The sequence below is a fragment of the Podarcis gaigeae genome (assembly GCF_964106915.1).
Source record: "Podarcis gaigeae genome assembly, chromosome: 4".
Lineage (NCBI taxonomy): Eukaryota > Metazoa > Chordata > Lepidosauria > Squamata > Lacertidae > Podarcis > Podarcis gaigeae.
The window spans coordinates 73,266,089-73,284,982 of NC_139677.1; the positions used below are offsets into that span (position 1 = coordinate 73,266,089).

At 42.3% G+C, this 18,894-nt stretch overlaps 1 protein-coding gene across 2 annotated transcripts; it reads left to right on the forward strand.

Annotated features, from left to right (window-relative positions):
* Positions 1 to 692: 692 nt before the first annotated feature.
* ZBTB11 (zinc finger and BTB domain containing 11) lies at positions 693 to 17,892 on the forward strand. Of its 2 annotated transcripts, none has more exons than XM_083736222.1 (11): positions 693 to 1,713; positions 3,760 to 3,995; positions 4,146 to 4,377; positions 6,355 to 7,223; positions 8,681 to 8,860; positions 9,893 to 10,126; positions 11,539 to 11,683; positions 12,271 to 12,388; positions 13,922 to 14,080; positions 14,448 to 14,623; positions 15,558 to 17,892. In XM_083736222.1, exons 1-11 carry the CDS (start codon positions 1,404 to 1,406, stop codon positions 16,064 to 16,066), a joined length of 3,168 nt encoding a protein of 1,055 aa, XP_083592348.1. In that variant the 5' UTR covers positions 693 to 1,403; the 3' UTR covers positions 16,067 to 17,892. The 2 variants fall into 2 exon arrangements, with proteins under 2 accessions (XP_083592348.1, XP_083592349.1); XM_083736223.1 differs by lacking the exon at positions 693 to 1,713 and adding an exon at positions 2,559 to 2,712.
* The last annotated feature ends 1,002 nt before the right edge of the window (positions 17,893 to 18,894 follow it).

Consider the following 18,894-nt stretch of genomic DNA (forward strand, 5'->3'; position numbering starts at 1 on the left):
TGTTTTTTCTCAACTATTCAGAAATCAGACTCATTGAGTTGAAAGGGACTTATCCCCTGGCAAGTGTGTTTAGGATTCCATTACTGCAAGCCTATATTCCAGACACACTGCACCCTACCTTGACTGATTCCATTAGGTGATCCTTCCTGATGCTATGTTGAAATAGATGGGTTTATAAGAGACAATTCTATGCATACACAGGGAAGTTCCATCAAGATTTGAGAGCTGAATAAAAAATGTATAGGATTTTGCTGTTCTGCTTAGCTGCATATGAGCAGAACCTCAATAGTACTCCTCAGATTCCACAGAAATCCGTGATGGGCACTTGTGTGGCATGTTACTAGATCTTATACTGTGTATCAATTATATACAGTACAGAAAGGTAATTTCATTTTCCATATTCTCCATTGTTTGGCTTTATTTTAAGGAGTGGAGAGAAAGTTCAGAAGAGCAGCCCTAAAGCACATGCCTTGCATTCAAATTTTTTAACATAGGACTGGAGTCGTTTGTAAGTAGATGAAACTGAGGTAGACGCTCCAAAGTTGTCCCTATGTAATGACTTCAGAGTTGTATCATCCAATAGAACAAGAAATATAAAACCAAAGCTTCAGCAATCTTCAAACGAGGCAATACAATAAATTAGCTATTGACCTTTCAATAAATTACATTGAGTTCACAATGTAATGCAGCCATACGAGTACTTTAGATAAAAGAACAAACACGGTTAAGTACACTGGAACACTTCGATGGGATATTTTGCCTGCTTTAAAAATGGCGGCGGCAGCCGAAACACCGGCCCTAGTATCGCCTCCGCTTAAGCAGCTACTAAGCAGGCATCACTTGCCCGCTCCAAACATGGCGGCATTTTCCCCGCCCCCAAACCCCTTCCCTCATCTCCGTTGAGGGCTAGGCGACAGCTATCCCTGACCTCACTTCCGCTTGTGCAGCAGCCATTTTGTCTTTCCGTTGATCCTGCTGCCCGAGCTTCTTCCTCCCACCCGTCGCCGCGGACCGCGAAACTCCAGTTCCACCCCCTGGGGCCTGACTCTTAGTCTAGACCCGACGGCTTGCTTTTTACCCCGCCAGGCAACTTGCTTTGCCCCCCATCACTCTCGCCCTCCCCCCTGCTCCCCGTTCTCGCTTTTGCCACCCACCCCGGTCCCGTCTCCTTCGTGGCAACCTGTGACAGGAGACGCTTCCCCCACCCAGCCTCCCCGTCCCCCTTCGCCTCCCAGGGACCCCAAGTGCGCACCCCACTTCCCTCAGAAGACTCGGCTGTCCCGATCCCACCTCCCTCCGCCGCCGCCGTGGGGGCTAGAGAAAGAAGCGAGCCTAGGGAAAGCGAGTGAGGAGGAAGAGGGCAAGGTCCCGCGGGCGGGCGTCCCTCCCTCGCACGCCCGGCCATGTCGAGCGAGGAGAGCTACCTGGCCATCCTGCGCTACCTGACCAACGAGCGCGAGCCTTACGCGCCGGGCACCGAGGGCAACGCCAAGCGCAAGATCCGCAAGGCGGCCGCCTGCTACGTGGTGCGCGGCGGGACCCTCTACTACCAGCGCCGGCAGCGGGACCAGCAGCGCTTCGCCGAGCTCGAGGTGGTGCTGCAGGCCGAGCGACGCGCCCGGCTCATCCGGGCGGCGCATCTGGAGCCCGACGGCGCCCACCGGACGCGCCTGCAGACCTGGCAGCGCCTCTCCAAGCGCTACTGGTGGCGAGGTGAGAGGGGGGAAAGAGGGAGGGGAAGCGACGGGTCTGCGGGCCCGAGCCAGCCAAGCGACACGCGCGCCACTCGCCCGCCACACCTCCTGCTCCGGGCTTGGAGCGAGGAGCGCCGCCCCTGGTCTAGGCGGACGGAGCTCTCCTCCTCCTCCTCGGAGCTGCTGCAAGACGGGTCGGAGGGGAGCGAGGGGTTGGCTGTGTCCTAGGACGAACTCGGAGGAGGAGGGGTTCCGCTTAAAAACACACACACAAAAATAATCCCCCACCGAATGCACCCGAGTCTCGTTCCTTAGTGAGCATGTGCTCGCCTATGGTTAAGGTAGCCTGTCCGGCCCCAGTGCAGCATCCCTTGCAGTCAGTGGACTTAGTCAAAGAGTGCGATGTTGACAAGAAGGGTGGTGGTCTGCTTTGTGGATTTTGGCTGTGGCACCGAATCTTAAAGTGAAAAAGGTGAATCAGTCGCTAACCCGATTTTCAGGTGTCTTCAGCTCAGTGTGTACCCCCCCCCATACATTTTGAAACTTAGGTAGATGCCTCCTTTTTGTTTTAACGTTTATCATTTTACATAGACCACTTGTGTTCAGAGGGCTTTACCCTGATCTGGTTTTCACAAGGAGACTCCCAACTAAGACACCCCAGCCACTTCTCCCTGTTTGTTTTCCTATTTGTCATGTTGAAGTAAGCCATAGTTTGGCTTAGCATGTTGGCCAAACCCAAGGCTCATGGTTTGGCTCTGTCCAAAGTTTATCCTGTAACCAAGCAATATCATGATTTGACTGGGAGACCTAAACCATGATTTAGGAGCAGGACGGTGGCTGGGGTCTCCTCTCCAAGAGCCTTCACGTTCGTTGTAAGCCATGATTTGGCTTGGTGTGGCAAGCACTATCTTATTAAGTATTATAATAGTCAAGTGGTCAGTAGTATGCCTAGATGGGAAGTCTAGTTTCAACTGTGCTCATTGGGAAACGAATTCTGCTGATTTCAGCAGATCTTCAAGTAAGTTCCTATTTCCAGATGAAAAAAATCTATTCCAACTAACTGGATTAATTTTTGAGTAAACGAGTTGACTGCAAGTTGTTTTTTTAAATCTTGGAAGCGCACTTTGTTTTTGCAAGGTTTTTTCTTTCTTTTTTTGCCTAACTATAAAGAGCAAAAATAAGAGCAGACATTAACATGGTTAGGTGGATAGTTCAGCTGTATAGAATGTGCTAATGTGTTCATTAGATAATATAACTGTTTCAGAGAAGATCTAATACAGTGGACCTGCAGAGACATTAATGGTTTTAAAACAATTATTAAGAATATTTTAATTCAAAATATGAGGTTTTCCTGTATATCTAGCACAGTATCTTATTTGGGGTTTGTTTTTAAAAGCCTGTAATGGGAGGACCACACAGAAAGAAGACTAGCAACTTCAAGCATATAAATATAGCAACTCGCTGCTGTGTAAGCAAAGGACCAACTTGGTAGGGATTGTAGACTCTAAACATTGTCTACAAAGGACAAAAAAAAAACCCTTTAGTAGCATTATGCACAGGCTTGCTTGTGAACCAGGAGCATTTCTCAGAGGGTCAAAGAATGTGACATGGCAATCGGTCTAACAAAGACATATCTGTGCTGTTGGTTCCAAAGTGTGGGGACTGCAAAAGAAAAAAGTGGTGGGCAGGCCCATCTTGCATGGAAATGTGTGCAGCTTTCAGCAAGTGCATCATTACCATGATTTGGCACATGGATCAGGAGGCAGGGTCAAGTAAGCAACATTGAGATGCAGCTTGAAGGAGTGGATGTCTTGAATTAATGCATGCAACTCTGATTTGCACTAAGTCACACAAGGAGGTCTGGTAGAAGGTGGAATTGTTGATTCTTGATTATTCTGTTTCCATACAGTCTGAGTGGAATTATTATCAAAATGAAAGACAAGTGTTGTTATTTTCTAGAATTACTTGCTGAATATTACCTGAAAGGACAAAGGTGAATACATCTTTTTTTGCATCAATGAAGCAATATTTACAATGATTTTTTTTTTGGCATGCTTTTCTTTAGGTATTCTGAAGCAAGTTAAAGATTATATTAAGGAATGTAGCAAATGCCAGGAAAAATTGGATCGTTCCAGATCTTTGTCTGATCCTTCTGAAATGCTGGAAGAACTAGGTTTAGACACAATATCTCACGAAGATAGTAATGAAACAGATGATGAATTAAGTAACTCAGCATCGCTTCCAGCAGCTTTGCCAAAACCTGTGAAAAAGAAGCCAATAGCCAAACATGAGCTTGTTTTTGTAAGTAACTTTTTATACAATCTGGTACCAAGGTTTATTTTATATTTGTATTACTTAATGATGTAAATAAAAGATTTAAGCTAGGATTTACAAGTAAACAAAGTTTAAACACACTGCTTGTTACTTTTTCTTTTTTTAAAAAAATCCCAGGTTGATAGTAAAGGTCTTGTGAAACAAACTTCTCCAAAGCATTCTCTGTCAGTCTTAAACCAACTGAATCAGCAGCGGCTTTCCAGTCAGTTTTGTGATGTTACTTTGCTTATTGAAGGTGAAGTGCACAAAGCACACAAATCTATATTGGCAGCCAACAGTGAGTACTTCAGAGAACTTTTCATCGAAAAAGGAGCTATTTCCAGTCATGAAGCTGTGGTGGATCTTTCAGGTAAACCGATCTAAGCAAAAACAACAACCCATAAATAATGGGGGGGTTGGGGGTACTATTCAGAATTTGTTTGGTCAAATAGAAAAGATGTTGAAAACCTGTAGGGTGTCTTGTCCCGTCCCCCCCATCCCCAACACCATCAAAGAGGACTGAATGATTTCATTTTGTCTGTTTGCATACTCTGCTTAGATTGATAGGTAGTTGATTTAGTCAGACAAATTTCCCCAGCTGGTTTACCGTATTTTTCGCCCCATAGGACGCACTTTTCCCCCTCCAAAAATGAAGGGGAAATGTGTGTGCGTCCTATGGGGCGAATGCAGGCTTTCGCTGAAGCCTGGAGAGCAAGAGGCATCGGTGCGCACCTACCCCTCTCGCTCTCCAGGCTTCAGGAAGCTGTCCGCAAGCCTTGCGCGCCGGCAGGAGCTCCCGTCGGGCGCGCGAGGCTTGGGGCGGCAGCCTGTTGCCCGAAGCACAGGGAGCCCTCCGGAGGGCTCCCCGTGCTTCGGGGAGTGTCTGCAAGCCTTGCGCACCCAGCAGGAGGGCTCCCCGTGCTTCGGGCGAGTGTCTGTAAGCCTCGCACGCCCGGCAGGAGCTCCCGCCGGGCGCGCGAGGCTTGGGGCGGCAGCCTGCCGCCCGAAGCACGCGGAGCCCTCCGGAGGGTGCCCCGTGCTTCGGGCAGGCGTGTGCAAGGCTTGGGGCGGCAGCCGCGGCTGGAGGGGGGAAATAATTTTTTTTATTCATTCCCCACCCCAAAAAACGAGGTGCGTCCTATGGGCCGGTGCGTCCTATAGGACGAAAAATACGGTATTTATTTAATAGATCTTTACCCTGCCCTTTCAGGACAAGAAACTCCCCCAAGGCTTACAGTAATTCTTTATTAAGTATATTAATTACAGATCAAAAATATTGAAATAACCAGATAAAAGCAGCAGAGAGCAGTGACACACATTAAAAATTAATAAAACTCTGAACAAAACAGAAGTTTTTTAAGATATGCTGAAAGGCAGATAGCAACAAGGCCATACATACTTCCCTACAGAGATAATTCCACATGTTGGGTCACCACTGAAAAGAGCCTGTTTGATGCTTGCCATATTATAAACCGTCCTGTGATCTTTGGATGAAGGGTGGTATAGAAATTATACATATGAATGATTGACCTCGATGGAAGGCCAGAAAGCTGTTTGTGAGCAGGATGCAGGGCTATATACATGGCCTGATCCAGCAGGGCTGCCCTTCAAGACATGCATACCATTCAGTATGATATGCTGTCTCCAGAACTAAGTCCCAGAGTTTCTTTGTTTCTGCTGGCATTTCATATGCACAAACAGGAGGAGCTAACAGGGTGTGGTAGTAGAGGACAGAGATGCCAGGGACACAGAACTACTGCTGCTGATATGTGAGTAAGGAAGTTGTCCAGAGTGTATGGGAGAAGTTGCATCCGATCCCAAGTACAGGGAATAAAATACTACTATACTGCCCATGCCAGAAACATAAGACATTAAAATAAAGTGAACTTAGAGAAACCAGAAAGTGTTACATTTTGCTGCAGAAAAGCCTCTTAAGCATGTTTCAAACAAATGGAACCTCTCTCTTTCTGCTTGTATAGTTTCTCCAGAAAATATGTTAGGGGTTCCTATTCAATAGAGACCAGAGCAGGCAACCTTTACTTTGAGAGGGCTTCTGGGACTGTCATATGGATAGGCCACACAGTGTCTGATTTCTAAAATCCTTCAGCTGCACTTCTAAGGTATTCCCCCCCAAAGTTGCCTGATTTGTCTTGGCAGTATTCATTTTCTCTTCAGAACTCCAAGAATGTGGTCATACAAATAAAAAATTATCCCTGAGGACTTTGTTCATATGGCTTGAGGCTGTTATTATAGTTAGCTATATGAACAAAACCAGCAATTTATTTCTAAATAAATTAGTGATCATCTCTTAAAACCCTTCTGTCACCTTCGTCCTTATTTGTTGCAGGCTTTCGCAAGGCCAGCTTCCTCCCTTTGCTAGAATTTGCTTATACTTCAGAGCTGACGTTTGATTTCTGCAATATGGCAGCAGTAGCTGAGCTGGCCCAGCATCTCGTCATGACAGAAGTCCTGGAAATCTGTGAAAATGTGCACAAGCAAATGGAAGATAAACAAATCACAGTGTACCAAAAAGGAGATGTTCAGATAGTCGAGGTAGCGCAAACTCTTTTAGAGCAGAACGAAAGTGAGGTAGCTCAGAATCTTTCAGAGCAGAACGAAAGCCCATTGAACCCAGCGGACAGCGTGGAGCAGCCTTTACCTACAGGAGATGCTGTAGCAACTGTGAATGGAACATGTTCGAGTACTGATGTGGAAGAAATGGCTACGCCTGAGGCTGCACCGCAAGCTGCTTCAGAGCCTCTCGTGGACAATCCTCCAGAGCCTCTAGTGCAATCTACTTGTGTAGAAATGACCGAAACTGAAGAAAAAACCCAAATCGTAGAATGTACCGCAAGTCAGTCTGTTTCTGTAGTGCAGGCGGAGCCTCCAGCAGCAGAACAAGTCATTATCAGCACTCGGGCAGAAAGCGATACCGATCAGAACGATGGAAGTGAACAAAACGCGATCAGCGAAGCAAATGCAGATGCTGCCTCTGAAGATAATCGGGAAGGACTTAAGCGAAAACGTGGCAGGCCATGTAAAATGCAGAGCACTCCTCAGTCTCAGTCAGAGACCTCAGTTTCCGGTCAAGATGACACCTACAAAAGCAAGCTACGTCAGCGTTCTGTGAGTGAGGGAGGCTATATCAAGTTGCACAAGGGCATTGAGAAAAAACTACAAAATAGAAAGCCGGCAGCCAAATCAGCCATTCAGCAGGTATGCTCAAAATCTTACCGTCCAAAGATAAAAACTTTATTTGTATCCACTGAGCAATTTATTTGCTTGCTTGCTTGCTTGTTTGTAGTAATAAGGATATATCTTTCCCTTTCTTGCATTTCAATCCCAGCAAGGCTTTCAAGGTGGTTTACAATAAAAAATAATTTTTAAGGATGTAATGTATACAAAATCGTAACATCATCAGATGTAATGATTAAAACAGTCAACAAAAGTAAATTCAACAGCCAACAAGAAAACAATTCCAGTTCCACTGTCCGTTTGAGATCTCGCTGCTTCCTGCTGTACCCTTAATATCAGGGGCGGACATAACAGGGCCTTGCCAGAGGATGTGAATTCACTAGAAAGATATGCATGAGATATTCAAGGACCGCTTTCCCCCATATGAAGGTCCAGAGGGTGGCAACCCAAATACAGGCCTTTTCTCTGGTGACTCCCTGTTTATAGAATGCTCCCCCCAGGGAGGCTAGCCTGTTGCCATCATTATATATCTTTAGGCACCAAGCAAACAAAACCTTTCCTTTATAACCAGGACTTTGCCTTCAGCTATCTTTGGCCTTTTAGAAGTGGTTGGGATGTTTTTAATATATTTCTGTTTCCTCTTCATTAAAACATATCTGTGTGGGATTTATTGTCTATTTGTTTGGTTGTAAGTTGCTTTGGCCTGGGCAAGATAAAGCGACTGACAAATTTAATAAATGATGATGATGATGATGATAATTTCGCTGTGAATATGCCCTAAGTTGTTCCTTCCTTTCAGGAGGCTTATTGCAACATTTGAGAACCTCTGAATTAATGTGTAGGAGCCTTGAGTAAGCACAGCCTATATGTAAACTACTTGTAGAGTTGTTTGGTAATGTGTAAGCAGAAAACTGTAATCACAGCATCATCATGACATGCCTCTTAATTCAAAACTAGATTTGTGCTCCATTATTGAACGCTTTGGTCATTGCAGCTCCTACGTTGCTCTGTATAGAGGTGAGCATGCACCAAATAGCGTCGCTCCTTGGAGTCTACATGTACAGCAGGAACATCTGTAGCAAAGGATATGGCAGACATACAGATGTACATGTGAAGACTTCAGTGTAACCTGGGTCCCCAATCACGTAGAATTCTAGCTGTACACACAAACACTTTGGTGTTAACATACATTGGTGCTGTACGCACAGAAAACAGATGCTGGAATAACCTCGTACGCTTCTGCTCCTGTGGAGAGGGCTCACCTGTCTGAAGAGGGCTCACATGTTGTGGAATTCTGAGCTAATACGAGCATGTAGGTTTTATGGGGAATATCACATATATCTTCCTCATGTCCCTTTGCTAAAATTGCTGAGATATTTTAAAAGAAAACTTCCTTTGCTATTCCACTTGGGTTGTTGATTTTACAGTCCCTCCCTCCCCCTATGTAATGTTAATTGTAATCAATCCTTTTCAATTAGGTTGCCATGAAGCTAGTGCAAAGAGGCAAGAAGATGAAGCAGCCCAAGAGAGACACTTCAGAGTACAGCGAAACAGAAACGCAGCACAAATGTGGTGAATGTGGAATGGTTTTTCAGAGGCGTTATGCTCTTATAATGCACACACTGAAGCATGAAAGGACAAAGAATTTTAAATGTCCAGTAAGTTTCCCCTTAAAATTACTCTAAACTGGCACTTCTGTAGCAATGCTTTTTCAGGCATTTATTACTTAACTATTTTTTTATTTTTAAAAATTGTACAAATTACCATTTAATACAGAGTTTAAAAACAGCTCAAGTGTTATGTAAATGTTAACAATAAATTAAAAGCATCATGCGATTGAACGTTCCCTAAGATTTGTCATTCAATAACTTAAGAAATATAGACAATCTTTCAATAAATCTGTTGGTTTTGTTAATCTGTGTTGTCCTAGAATATGTGTTTCCCCATTGTTTTTTGCTAAAATTGTTTGGTTGCTTCTAGCAAAAAACAACGGGGAAACAATGCTCCTCTAACAATACTGTATATTGGGTTTGAGAAATTATGGTTTACTGAGAAACTGTTTAAATTAGTATATTCTAGGTGTTAAATTCCATTGCTATTAGATTTTAAAATTTCCCTTTAAATTTGCTGAAACTAGCCTGGCTAGGGAATGACTATATAAGCATTTCTATTCATCAGTTCTTGTTTCGTGTCCACCATCTCGCTATTCTTTAAATGCTAGATTAATTGAGTTGTGTACAGCCTACCACTTCCCTTTGATAATCCGTTTGGCATTTAACATTGCAATAATCTCCCAGCGTGGTTTCTCAAAAGATAACAGTTCCAACTTAAACTCTCATCACCGCTCTTAAATATGTTTCAGCTCTCCAGTCAGATAGCTTAGATTCACAGTCTCTACATTTTGGAGTGTTACAAGGCAAATGTTGTCGCCATTCCTGTCTGCAATTTGTAATATGTATAAAGTGGAACAGACTTTTAGAATTTGAGTCGTCATAGATCTCTTAGTCAGATCTATGCATTGCTATTTATACATTACTTTTATCTGTAAGGTATGCAAACCTAGAAGTAAGTCCCTTATCTAGTAGATGGAGAGAACTCTTCCCGCTACAAAACTGTTGCATGAATGTTGATCTCTGATTCTTAGTGTTAAGATTTCAAGTGACATATCAAAACAATTTTATGTTTCTCAGCTGTGCAAAAAAGAGTTTCAGTATGGTGCCTCGCTGCGAGCTCACCTTGTTCGCCATACCCGAAAAAATGAAGTGACTGTTGCAACTGCCAGTATAGAGGAGAGTGGTGCAGCTACGAAGGGCAGAACTAAACGGGAGTTTATCTGTGATATATGTGGAAGAAGTTTGCCTAAACTCTACTCTCTGAGAATCCATATGTTGAAACATACAGGTGTAAAGCCACATGCATGTAAGGTAAAAGTAATGCTTTATGGTCTCACATTTTTGATGTATTTCTTCTTGTGATATTTTAGCCACGTGGCTTAAAGCTTATACGAAGTTCAATTGCTATCTGAAAGTAACAGAATTCATAACAATGAATACTGCTGAAATGAAGGAAAAGTGGATGGGAACTTTGTGTTAAGTTTTAATGTAGCCTAGAAAAACCTTGAAAAACTTCAGTATTAGGCTGTGAAACCTTTCATGAATTATAAACCATAGTTAAAATCTTGATTCTGCAATACTTGAAAAAGGTGGATGCTATGGCCACTATGTTTCATTTACTTAATCCCAAAGTCCTAGATTTAGGTTTGAACTCGCATTGGCTCCAGTGATACCTAAATAATAGTCATACTCAGAGTAGACATCTACAGAGTAGAGTTGAAATCAGTTGAGGTAAGTTGCTGAAGCCTATTGATTTCATTGTGTCTGCTCTGCGACTAATGTTGATATCACCCAGCCAGTTTGGCTTTGGGTGAAATTCAATGCTGCCATTCCACTGGCAGAACAGCTTTTGATCCAGCAGTGGTGTCTGTGCGCTCCTGAAATATTCTGAGCAACCTGTTCTTCAAGACCTCCCAACAACCCACTGGAGGGTTGTGAGGGCTGCAGAGGGAATGGACATGGGAGAAAATCGCCTTTTCTTACGTTAGCTGATGCCTCCACTGAATCAAAAGCTATTATGTGAGCAGAACAGTAGCGATTGATTTCATTGATTATAAAAACATCTAATTACATTTGCAGGTGTACCATAGGTGTTGGGAGTTTAGTAGGCAGACTTGCTACATTTATTTCTCTGTTCTGCAATTTTCAAGATTGAAATTTGAATTGGTCATGCTAGGTTTCTAAGATCATCAATTATTATCTCAGTTTGCACTGTCATTACCTTAAAAATATTTCTCAGGTGCTCTCTGTCTCTCCGGAGCGTTAAGTTTTACTGGAATAAGTTTTTTCTTCATCACTGAAATGCTGAACTACTTCTGCAGATACAAACTGTGGGCTGTATCCAACTAAGTAGATCTGCTAGCACAAGGATTTCTGCTTTTGCACGAGAGGTTTCCCAGCCTCTCTTCTCCCACATGCCCACTCCGCACTCCCCAAATCTGCTCTAGAGGGTTGGGAAGCCGCCCCCCCTGAACAGATTTAAGGGGGCACAGGAAGAGGAGAGGAGAGGGAGGTGAAGTCCCTTCAGCAGCCAAAGGTAGTTGCACTAATGGATCTGTTTAGTTGGATACTAAATCCCTTTGTCTCCTTGTCTCCTAGTTTTGCCATAAAACTACTCTTATCGGGAAGAGGAAGTCTTTACCATCTAATGCTTCCTTTATCGTAGGTAGTTGCTGTCTGTTTGGAGAGATGTTAACATTTGCTGACAATTTGGTCTCTTGCAGATTTGTGGAAAGTCGTTTACTTACAAACACGGTTTAAAGATGCACCTCGCGCTCCATGAGGCACAGAAGCAGTTTAAATGTGAATTGTGTGATAAGTCTTTTGTCACAAAAAGAAGTCTTCAGGAGCATATAAGCATTCACACAGGTAAATGAGAGAGACCCTTTCTTATTAATGAAAAAGTAACACCTGCACTATGCTTTCATGGGTGTATAAACTGAATGCACTCAAACTACAAATATTTAGCTAGTGGTTTCAGTTCAGTGAAATTCAGCATTCCAGCCATATGTGATGAGGGAGCTGAGAAACTAGAGCTCTCCTGTTTCAATTTTCAACTGGCAGCTTTGAATTGGTATATTAAATTCAGCTTTATTTTATATTAATTGCTTATTTTATGAACATTGTTTCTGACAGTTGAATCAGTTAACAGTTGAATCAGCTAAAAAGGGGGGGGGGGGAATTCCAGCAGCTGTGAAGGAGGGCCAGATGAACAGCTCACTTCTTCCACTGATGGTCTCTAGCTGCTACTACCTCTGAAAGCAAAGTATCTATTTTCCTCAACTAACCTCCTTCCTGTTATATTTGCTCGCATTGTCTTCTCTCATATTTAAGGCAAAACCATGCAAGGAAATGCATTTCAAAAGCATTTTTAATGTTAAAAATAATTTTGTTTTTTTGCCTTAAGTTGAATACGATAGCATCTATTAAAGCCATTGCTGCTATTATTTTGTCAGGAGAATCAAAATACTTTTGCCCACACTGTGGAAAGTCTTTCCATAGAGCTTCAGGACTTAGCAAGCATATAAAGAAACACCAGCCGAAACCTGAAATTCGGGGATATCAGTGTACTCAGTAAGTATGAATAGAATTGCAAGCCTTTAAATGTTTTAAGTATATTTTTGCCAATTTCAGTGGGTATCAAAATGAATTCCCATGTTACTTTTACAGAAATCTGCCAGGCTGTTTTAGGCAAGGCATGCCCACTTCACAATATATGATGTCATGTGTGGGGCAGATAAGGGTGAGACTTGTCTCCCTGCTTCCCAGACATCTGACATTGAGATATCTCAGTTGGTAGAGCATGAGACTCTTAATCTCAGGGTTGTGGGTCCTGCATTGCAGGAGAGTTTGGACTAAACTGTATAATCCTTGTGGTCCCTTTCCAACTCAACGATTCTATAGCAACCAGCTGGCTGTTGGGTGCATCAGAAGTGCCATACTTTGCAAGTGCTTTCTGCACATCACTTCTCAAGTGCCCAACAACCAGCTCACTGTGAGGCATTTGGGAAGTTCTGCACAGAGTGCTTTGCAAACCTTGTGCTTGGCGCTTCCCAAGCACTGAGCACCAGGCTCGCTGTGCGCAGGCAGCTCTTTCCAAACATCTGACAATTAGCTGGTTGTCATTTGTTTGGGAAGGGTGGCAGACAAGGCTGAGCAAGCCCTTCAAACTGCTTCTCCCCCCTGGACCAACTTTTACAGGTATCAATTGCTCAAAGCCACTTTGATTTCAGACACGTGGTTGGTCCTGCCCATCTGTCCAAGGTGGGTTACAGTGGTTGGGAGATGAAGACCTGGCCCACCTGGCCAAAACTGTTCTCCACCCCGGTATAGATTATATGTGGTTTAATGTGAAAGCAGAGTTTTGCTCTTATCACACTTCATTTCTTATGATTTGTACAGGGCGAGTCCTTTAAAAGAGGCCCCGTGGATACAGAGTACACATGTTCCACGGGGCATCTTTTAAAAGACTCACCCTGTACAATGTAACTTGTGATAGCATAGGGGTGAGTGAGTGGCTGCGGGTTTCTTAGGGAAGGAGAGTTGATTTGTTTTTAAAAGGCATGGGAACAATTTTTCAGTAGAAAATTTGGGCTTCAAAATCAGACACTTTTCTTTTTTACAAAAGGTTTTATTTATGTTATATTACACTTTGTAGCTAAGACCACTATAAATAAAACAAGCTTGCTTGTCAAGAAAAAAAAGAAAGCAAGTGAATAAAAAGGGAGGAAAAAAAGGGGGGGATCAAACTGTTTTCTGTAAGGTTAGAGGATTAGCCCGTCAACAGACTTTTGTAGCATAGCAAGTTGGGCCATACTTTTGTGAAGTATTAGACGCCTGTTAATGGGGATTATTTGCATAGATTTTAAATTCTTTGACTAACACTAATTTCAGTGTATCTATTCTAACCTGCCACCCTGGGCTCCTTTGGGAGGAAAAGCAGGACAGAAATCTAATAAATAAAAATAAGCAACTCTCCAGATCCAGCCCATAGTTACATTAACATGAAATAACAGTCTAGTTGGGCATGCAGCTTATAGCTGTACCTCAAATACCTTTCCCAGTAAGTTCCTTTAACCAAATGTGTACAATTGTGTACTGTTTCAGATGTGAGAAAAGTTTCTATGAACCCCGAGATCTCCGACAGCACATGAACAAGCATCTTGGGGTGAAACCATTCCAGTGCCAATCCTGTGGAAAGTGCTATAGTTGGAAAAAAGATTGGTATTCTCATGTGAAGTCCCATTCTGTTACTGAGCCTTACAGGTAAATCAAGTAAACTAGTCTAAGCTTTGAATAAATACTCAGATGATAAAGACCTGTAGGCAAGTCAGTGTGTACTTTGTAATTCTGATTGTGCATAATGGAATGACTTTTGGATGCATATTTTAAAATTCTGTGTCATAGCCATCAGGAATGCTTAATATAAAGTATTTTGATTATCGCCTCAACTTAGCCACCAAACTTCCTACAGCTTCTTAAAGTTTCTTAATAGGTTAAAAGGCAGCTTTGTACTCACCAAGTAATCTGATTGGGGTGAAAATGACTTGCCAGCCCAAATACTTATTATTCTAAGAGTTATACTTTTAGGACTTTTCTATCCTGCTCTAATTGTCTTCTCTCATTTTTTTAGGTGCAATGTGTGTGGCAAAGAATTCTATGAGAAAGCTTTGTACAGAAGGCATGTCAAGAAAGCAACTCATGGGAAAAAAGGAAGAGCAAAGCAAAATTTGGAACGTATTTGTGAGCACTGTGGGAGAAAATTCACCCAGCTTCGGGAGTACAGAAGACACATGAACAACCATGAGGGTAAATCTGACAAGTTTAATTTTAAGAATACTGCCATGTTTCAATAAATGAACAAAAATTGGGACTTAGAAAACATTAAATTTAAGGGGGAAATGGTTCCAGTCAGCACTGCTTTGAGATGGGCTAAAAATAATGGACTGGGTATAAATAAATGGTGCATTTATGAAATGACGAAAAAATTAATGAACAAATGAGACTATCATGCAGTAGCCAGACTGCCATGATTTTCTTAGCTCTCTATAATTTTTCTACATAAATCTTCGTAGCGGACTTCAGTGACTTTCAAGTATGCTTTATGAATCCAGCCCATGGACCTGATTAAACCCACTAGGGCTCCCCATTGGGCCTGCAATGCTATTTTGGACATGCCCAATGTCTTCAGGTGTGGGGCAGGAAAGAAACCTGGCTCAGCTGAAAGGGCATTTGCAGACACCATCAAGCAGCTGATCAGTGTTGCATGGAAAGCCTTAAGCAAAGCACTGAGTAAGGTATCAGTCAGCTGATTGTTGGCTCTTCAGAAGCACCTTTCAAAGCATTGTGCAAGAGCACTTTGAAAGGGGCTCCTGAAGACACCTGGGGGCAAAAGGAGACTGGGTGTCACATGCCAAAGTTTGCCTACAATACGGGAGGGTAACCATTTGATCCACTGGCCAGATCCAATCGTCCACCCATGCAGTAAATCGTTAAGGAAAGTATTGTAATGTTAATAAAAACACTATTTCAACCAAGGTTCAAATGCAGAAAACACTCCAAGTGGCTGGTAGCAATATATTGTAACATGGGTAAATGAAAAAAGAGTGAGTACTCTATTATAATTTGGGGGTCTGAACTAATTGATACAGGAGTATTTCTTAATTACTCTTTTGGTAACCAGTAGGTTTTCCTTAGCTTTTCAAATGTTGCTACCTCCTTTCTTTCTTATTTTGTTAAATAGGTGTTAAACCCTTTGAATGTCTGACCTGTGGAGTGGCTTGGGCTGATGCACGTTCTTTAAAGCGCCACGTAAGGTCACACACTGGAGAGAGGCCTTACGTTTGTCCAGTATGCAATGAAGCCTACATAGATGCCCGCACCTTAAGGAAGCACATGACCAAGTTCCACCGGGATTATGTACCTTGTAAAATTATGCTGGAAAAGGACACACTTCAGTTTCATAATCAGGGAACCCAAGTAGAACATGCCATCAGCATTCTAACATCTGATGTGCCAGAACAAGAAACAGAGGTTTGCAGTGAAGAGATTGAAACAGTAGTAGTGACTGAAGAAACACTGGAAACAGGAGCAACTGCTGAAGACTGTACAACAGTTTCCACACTTTCTGACCAAAGTATCATGCAGGTCGTCAATTATGTGTTGGCACAACAAGGACAGAAAATGACTGAGGTCACAGAAGCCATTCAAACTGTAGAAGTGGAGGTAGAACATGTTTCTGATCCAGACTGAATACAAAAGTTCACGAATAAGGAAGGTGACCTGGGTGAAGCGGCATGCAATTATCAAAGTATTAACCATCGTACTGGTTGGATTTTTACAGTAATAGCTCCAGAACACTGCTCAGTTTCTTGAATGTGTAATACCAACCTCTGTACTAAAACGCAAAATCAAAGACTTTCCATATAAGCCATGGACATGTACTAAGACTACTGATCAGTTGTAATCACTTAGTAAAATCTCAAAAATAAAGTCATTGGTGTGGTAGTGTTAGGTATGTTGTAGTTTTTGTTTTCCCCTCTGCAGTTTGCTTTTACAGTGGTACCTCATTCTGGAGGTCACTTTAGCTAATGGGGCTAAGTTCTTAACCTGAGGTACTATTTCTGGGTTAGCGGAGTCTGTAACCTGAAGCGTCTGTAACCAGAGGTACCACTGTATACTGCTGTTTTGGCTTTGTTGGGCAGTTTGCTATGCTACGGAGTTGTGCCAGTCACTTAAAAACTCAGCTATGTTTGAAGTTCACTGAAAAGCAGGATAGGAGTTTGATCTGCAAGTTTACCTATGAAGCTGTTATTGATATAGATGAATATTCTGATCATGGGAAGGACTGAGGCGGTGAGTTGTACTCCAGTGTGTATGTTGGGGCAAATCTCTGCTGCATTGTACATTCTTGCACTTTTTCAGTTTTGTCTCTTGCATAACCTGTAAAAGTACTTTTAAGATTGCATGTCCTACAACTAGCAAACATATTTGTATACTTTATATATATATGCTGGTGCAATTATGCTTCATTAAGAGCACTGTAAACTAAGAAAAACTAAGGAATGTGCTGTGTATATGAAAGCCAAGAGTGGTTATTTTATTTTCAACTTCCATGAAACCTAACTTTTGTATATGCAGTTTTGAGAGGTAAGGAATTAAAGCCAAGCTGCCAAGATTAATAATTTTAAGAAGAAAAACTTGACCCATTAGAGTTAGATGCAAAAGAGCACCATAGGGTTACAATTGAGTTGTTTATCAAACCATAACGGATGAAATCTATATCCATAGCAGTGATATTGAGCTATTGTCGGTAAACTCTAATCAAGCCAATTACTATTTATTATAGAGGCTTGAAGTTTGTATTTGTAAAGAAATTAATTTCTGAATCAATTAGGAGCTAAGCTGTTACATGTTCTCTGTAAAAACAGACCAACAGAACCAATGCCTTATATGAAGAAGAGTATGTCCTCCCATAATGGGGATATTGAGTCTTTGTTTTCTGCAGATTGTAAGTGGTGATTGTCTCTTGTATAGCTACCAGTAACAGTTTACTGAAGCAGAAAGCAAAATTGTTTAGTGTCTGTAAATTATGTATACCTTGATTAGTCATATATTCAAGAAAACTATTCACAAGGACTATAGAACTCAGTATGCTTGTTAAAAAACAAAATGTAACCATGTGAAACATGAGGGCAAGGGACGTGTAATGGGAGCAGACTTGGCTACAGGTTCTAGTTCTCCCCCTCCCCTACCTTAAAAATACAGTCAAGCCAGCGATTGAATGGGTATAAACCCAACCATGTGGATCCAGTATGGCAACGTCTGTGTCAGTGGCAACGTGGCTTCATCTCAAAAGTTGTTTAAGATATTAATTAAAGTGTCAGTGGTGATGTCTGCTTCTAAACATTCTAAATTGTTTACTGTTCACATAACTAGTTCAGGCTTTCACCTATCTTAAAAGAATCATGACATTCCAGTTAAAATTCTGATACTTGGCAACAGTAGTTAACTTACAGGGGTCCAAGCTTTCATCTGTCTCACTTTGTTTTCATTAAACAAAGGATAGCCAGTTAAAGTATACTGCTGTGTTATGTTGCTAGTTGGTGTGAGAAAAGATGTGAAGTTGTTTGTTGTTCAATCGTGATGTATTTGAAACATTGCTTCCTCCAGTGACGGCAAGAAGCCCTGCTATAGCAGAAATTTAAATTCTCAGGATGATATCAATCTATAGTATAGGTATTTTAGTCTTTACCTTAAATCTAAACACAAATTTTAATAGTAGAAACAAACCAGAGCTTGTTTAAAACTGGAAAAGTATCCCTGTACTATTATATTACATGGTACATGATACCATGATACATGATACTATATAAAGAAGGTATCTACAGCAAGGGACTTACAAACAAGAAAGAGAGAAAAGAGCTACTGGGATGTAATTTCTCTGTTCAAAGGACAGGAGAGGCTATTCTTTCACAAAGTGGTTACATTGTAGGTAATGAACTGGAAGGGGTAAAACCTCTGGAAGGTGCACATTATGCTCTTTCTGGAGTAATTTGTCCACCTTTGGTCCCCACCCTGCACTCAGCTCTCACCAGTGGCTACCAGAAGCTGTCAGCCTGAAACAGTGACCATACCCTGGGAAATGGCTTCAACTGGCCAGCTAAACCAGGTGAGAGTTGGTGATGGGTCTCAAACCCTCAGTAAGGTAGGGGCTTCCCCTGCATGTGAATACAGGCTCTGGCAGATTTAGTGGACAAGACCAATAGTCAAGGTGGTGGTTTCTGCATGTGCTGTAGACAGATGTGAGGGGCGGATGGCGCTTGTCAACCTGGGAAGGTAGACCATCTAGAAGGAAAACTGATTTTAAACTTCTGCTGCCCTGTAGGATATCTGTAGGAAAAGAAAAGGCTAAGGAGTAAACCCTCAAGAGTGGAGTCCCTAAGATGGTTGGATGGCACCCTGAATGCCTCCTTCCAGCAACTCCTGCAGCCAAGCTCTGCTTTCCTTTGAACCACATCAGCAAGAGGTCTTGTAATGTCTAGGCAGCTCAGAACCTCCATACGCACTGCCCAGACTTG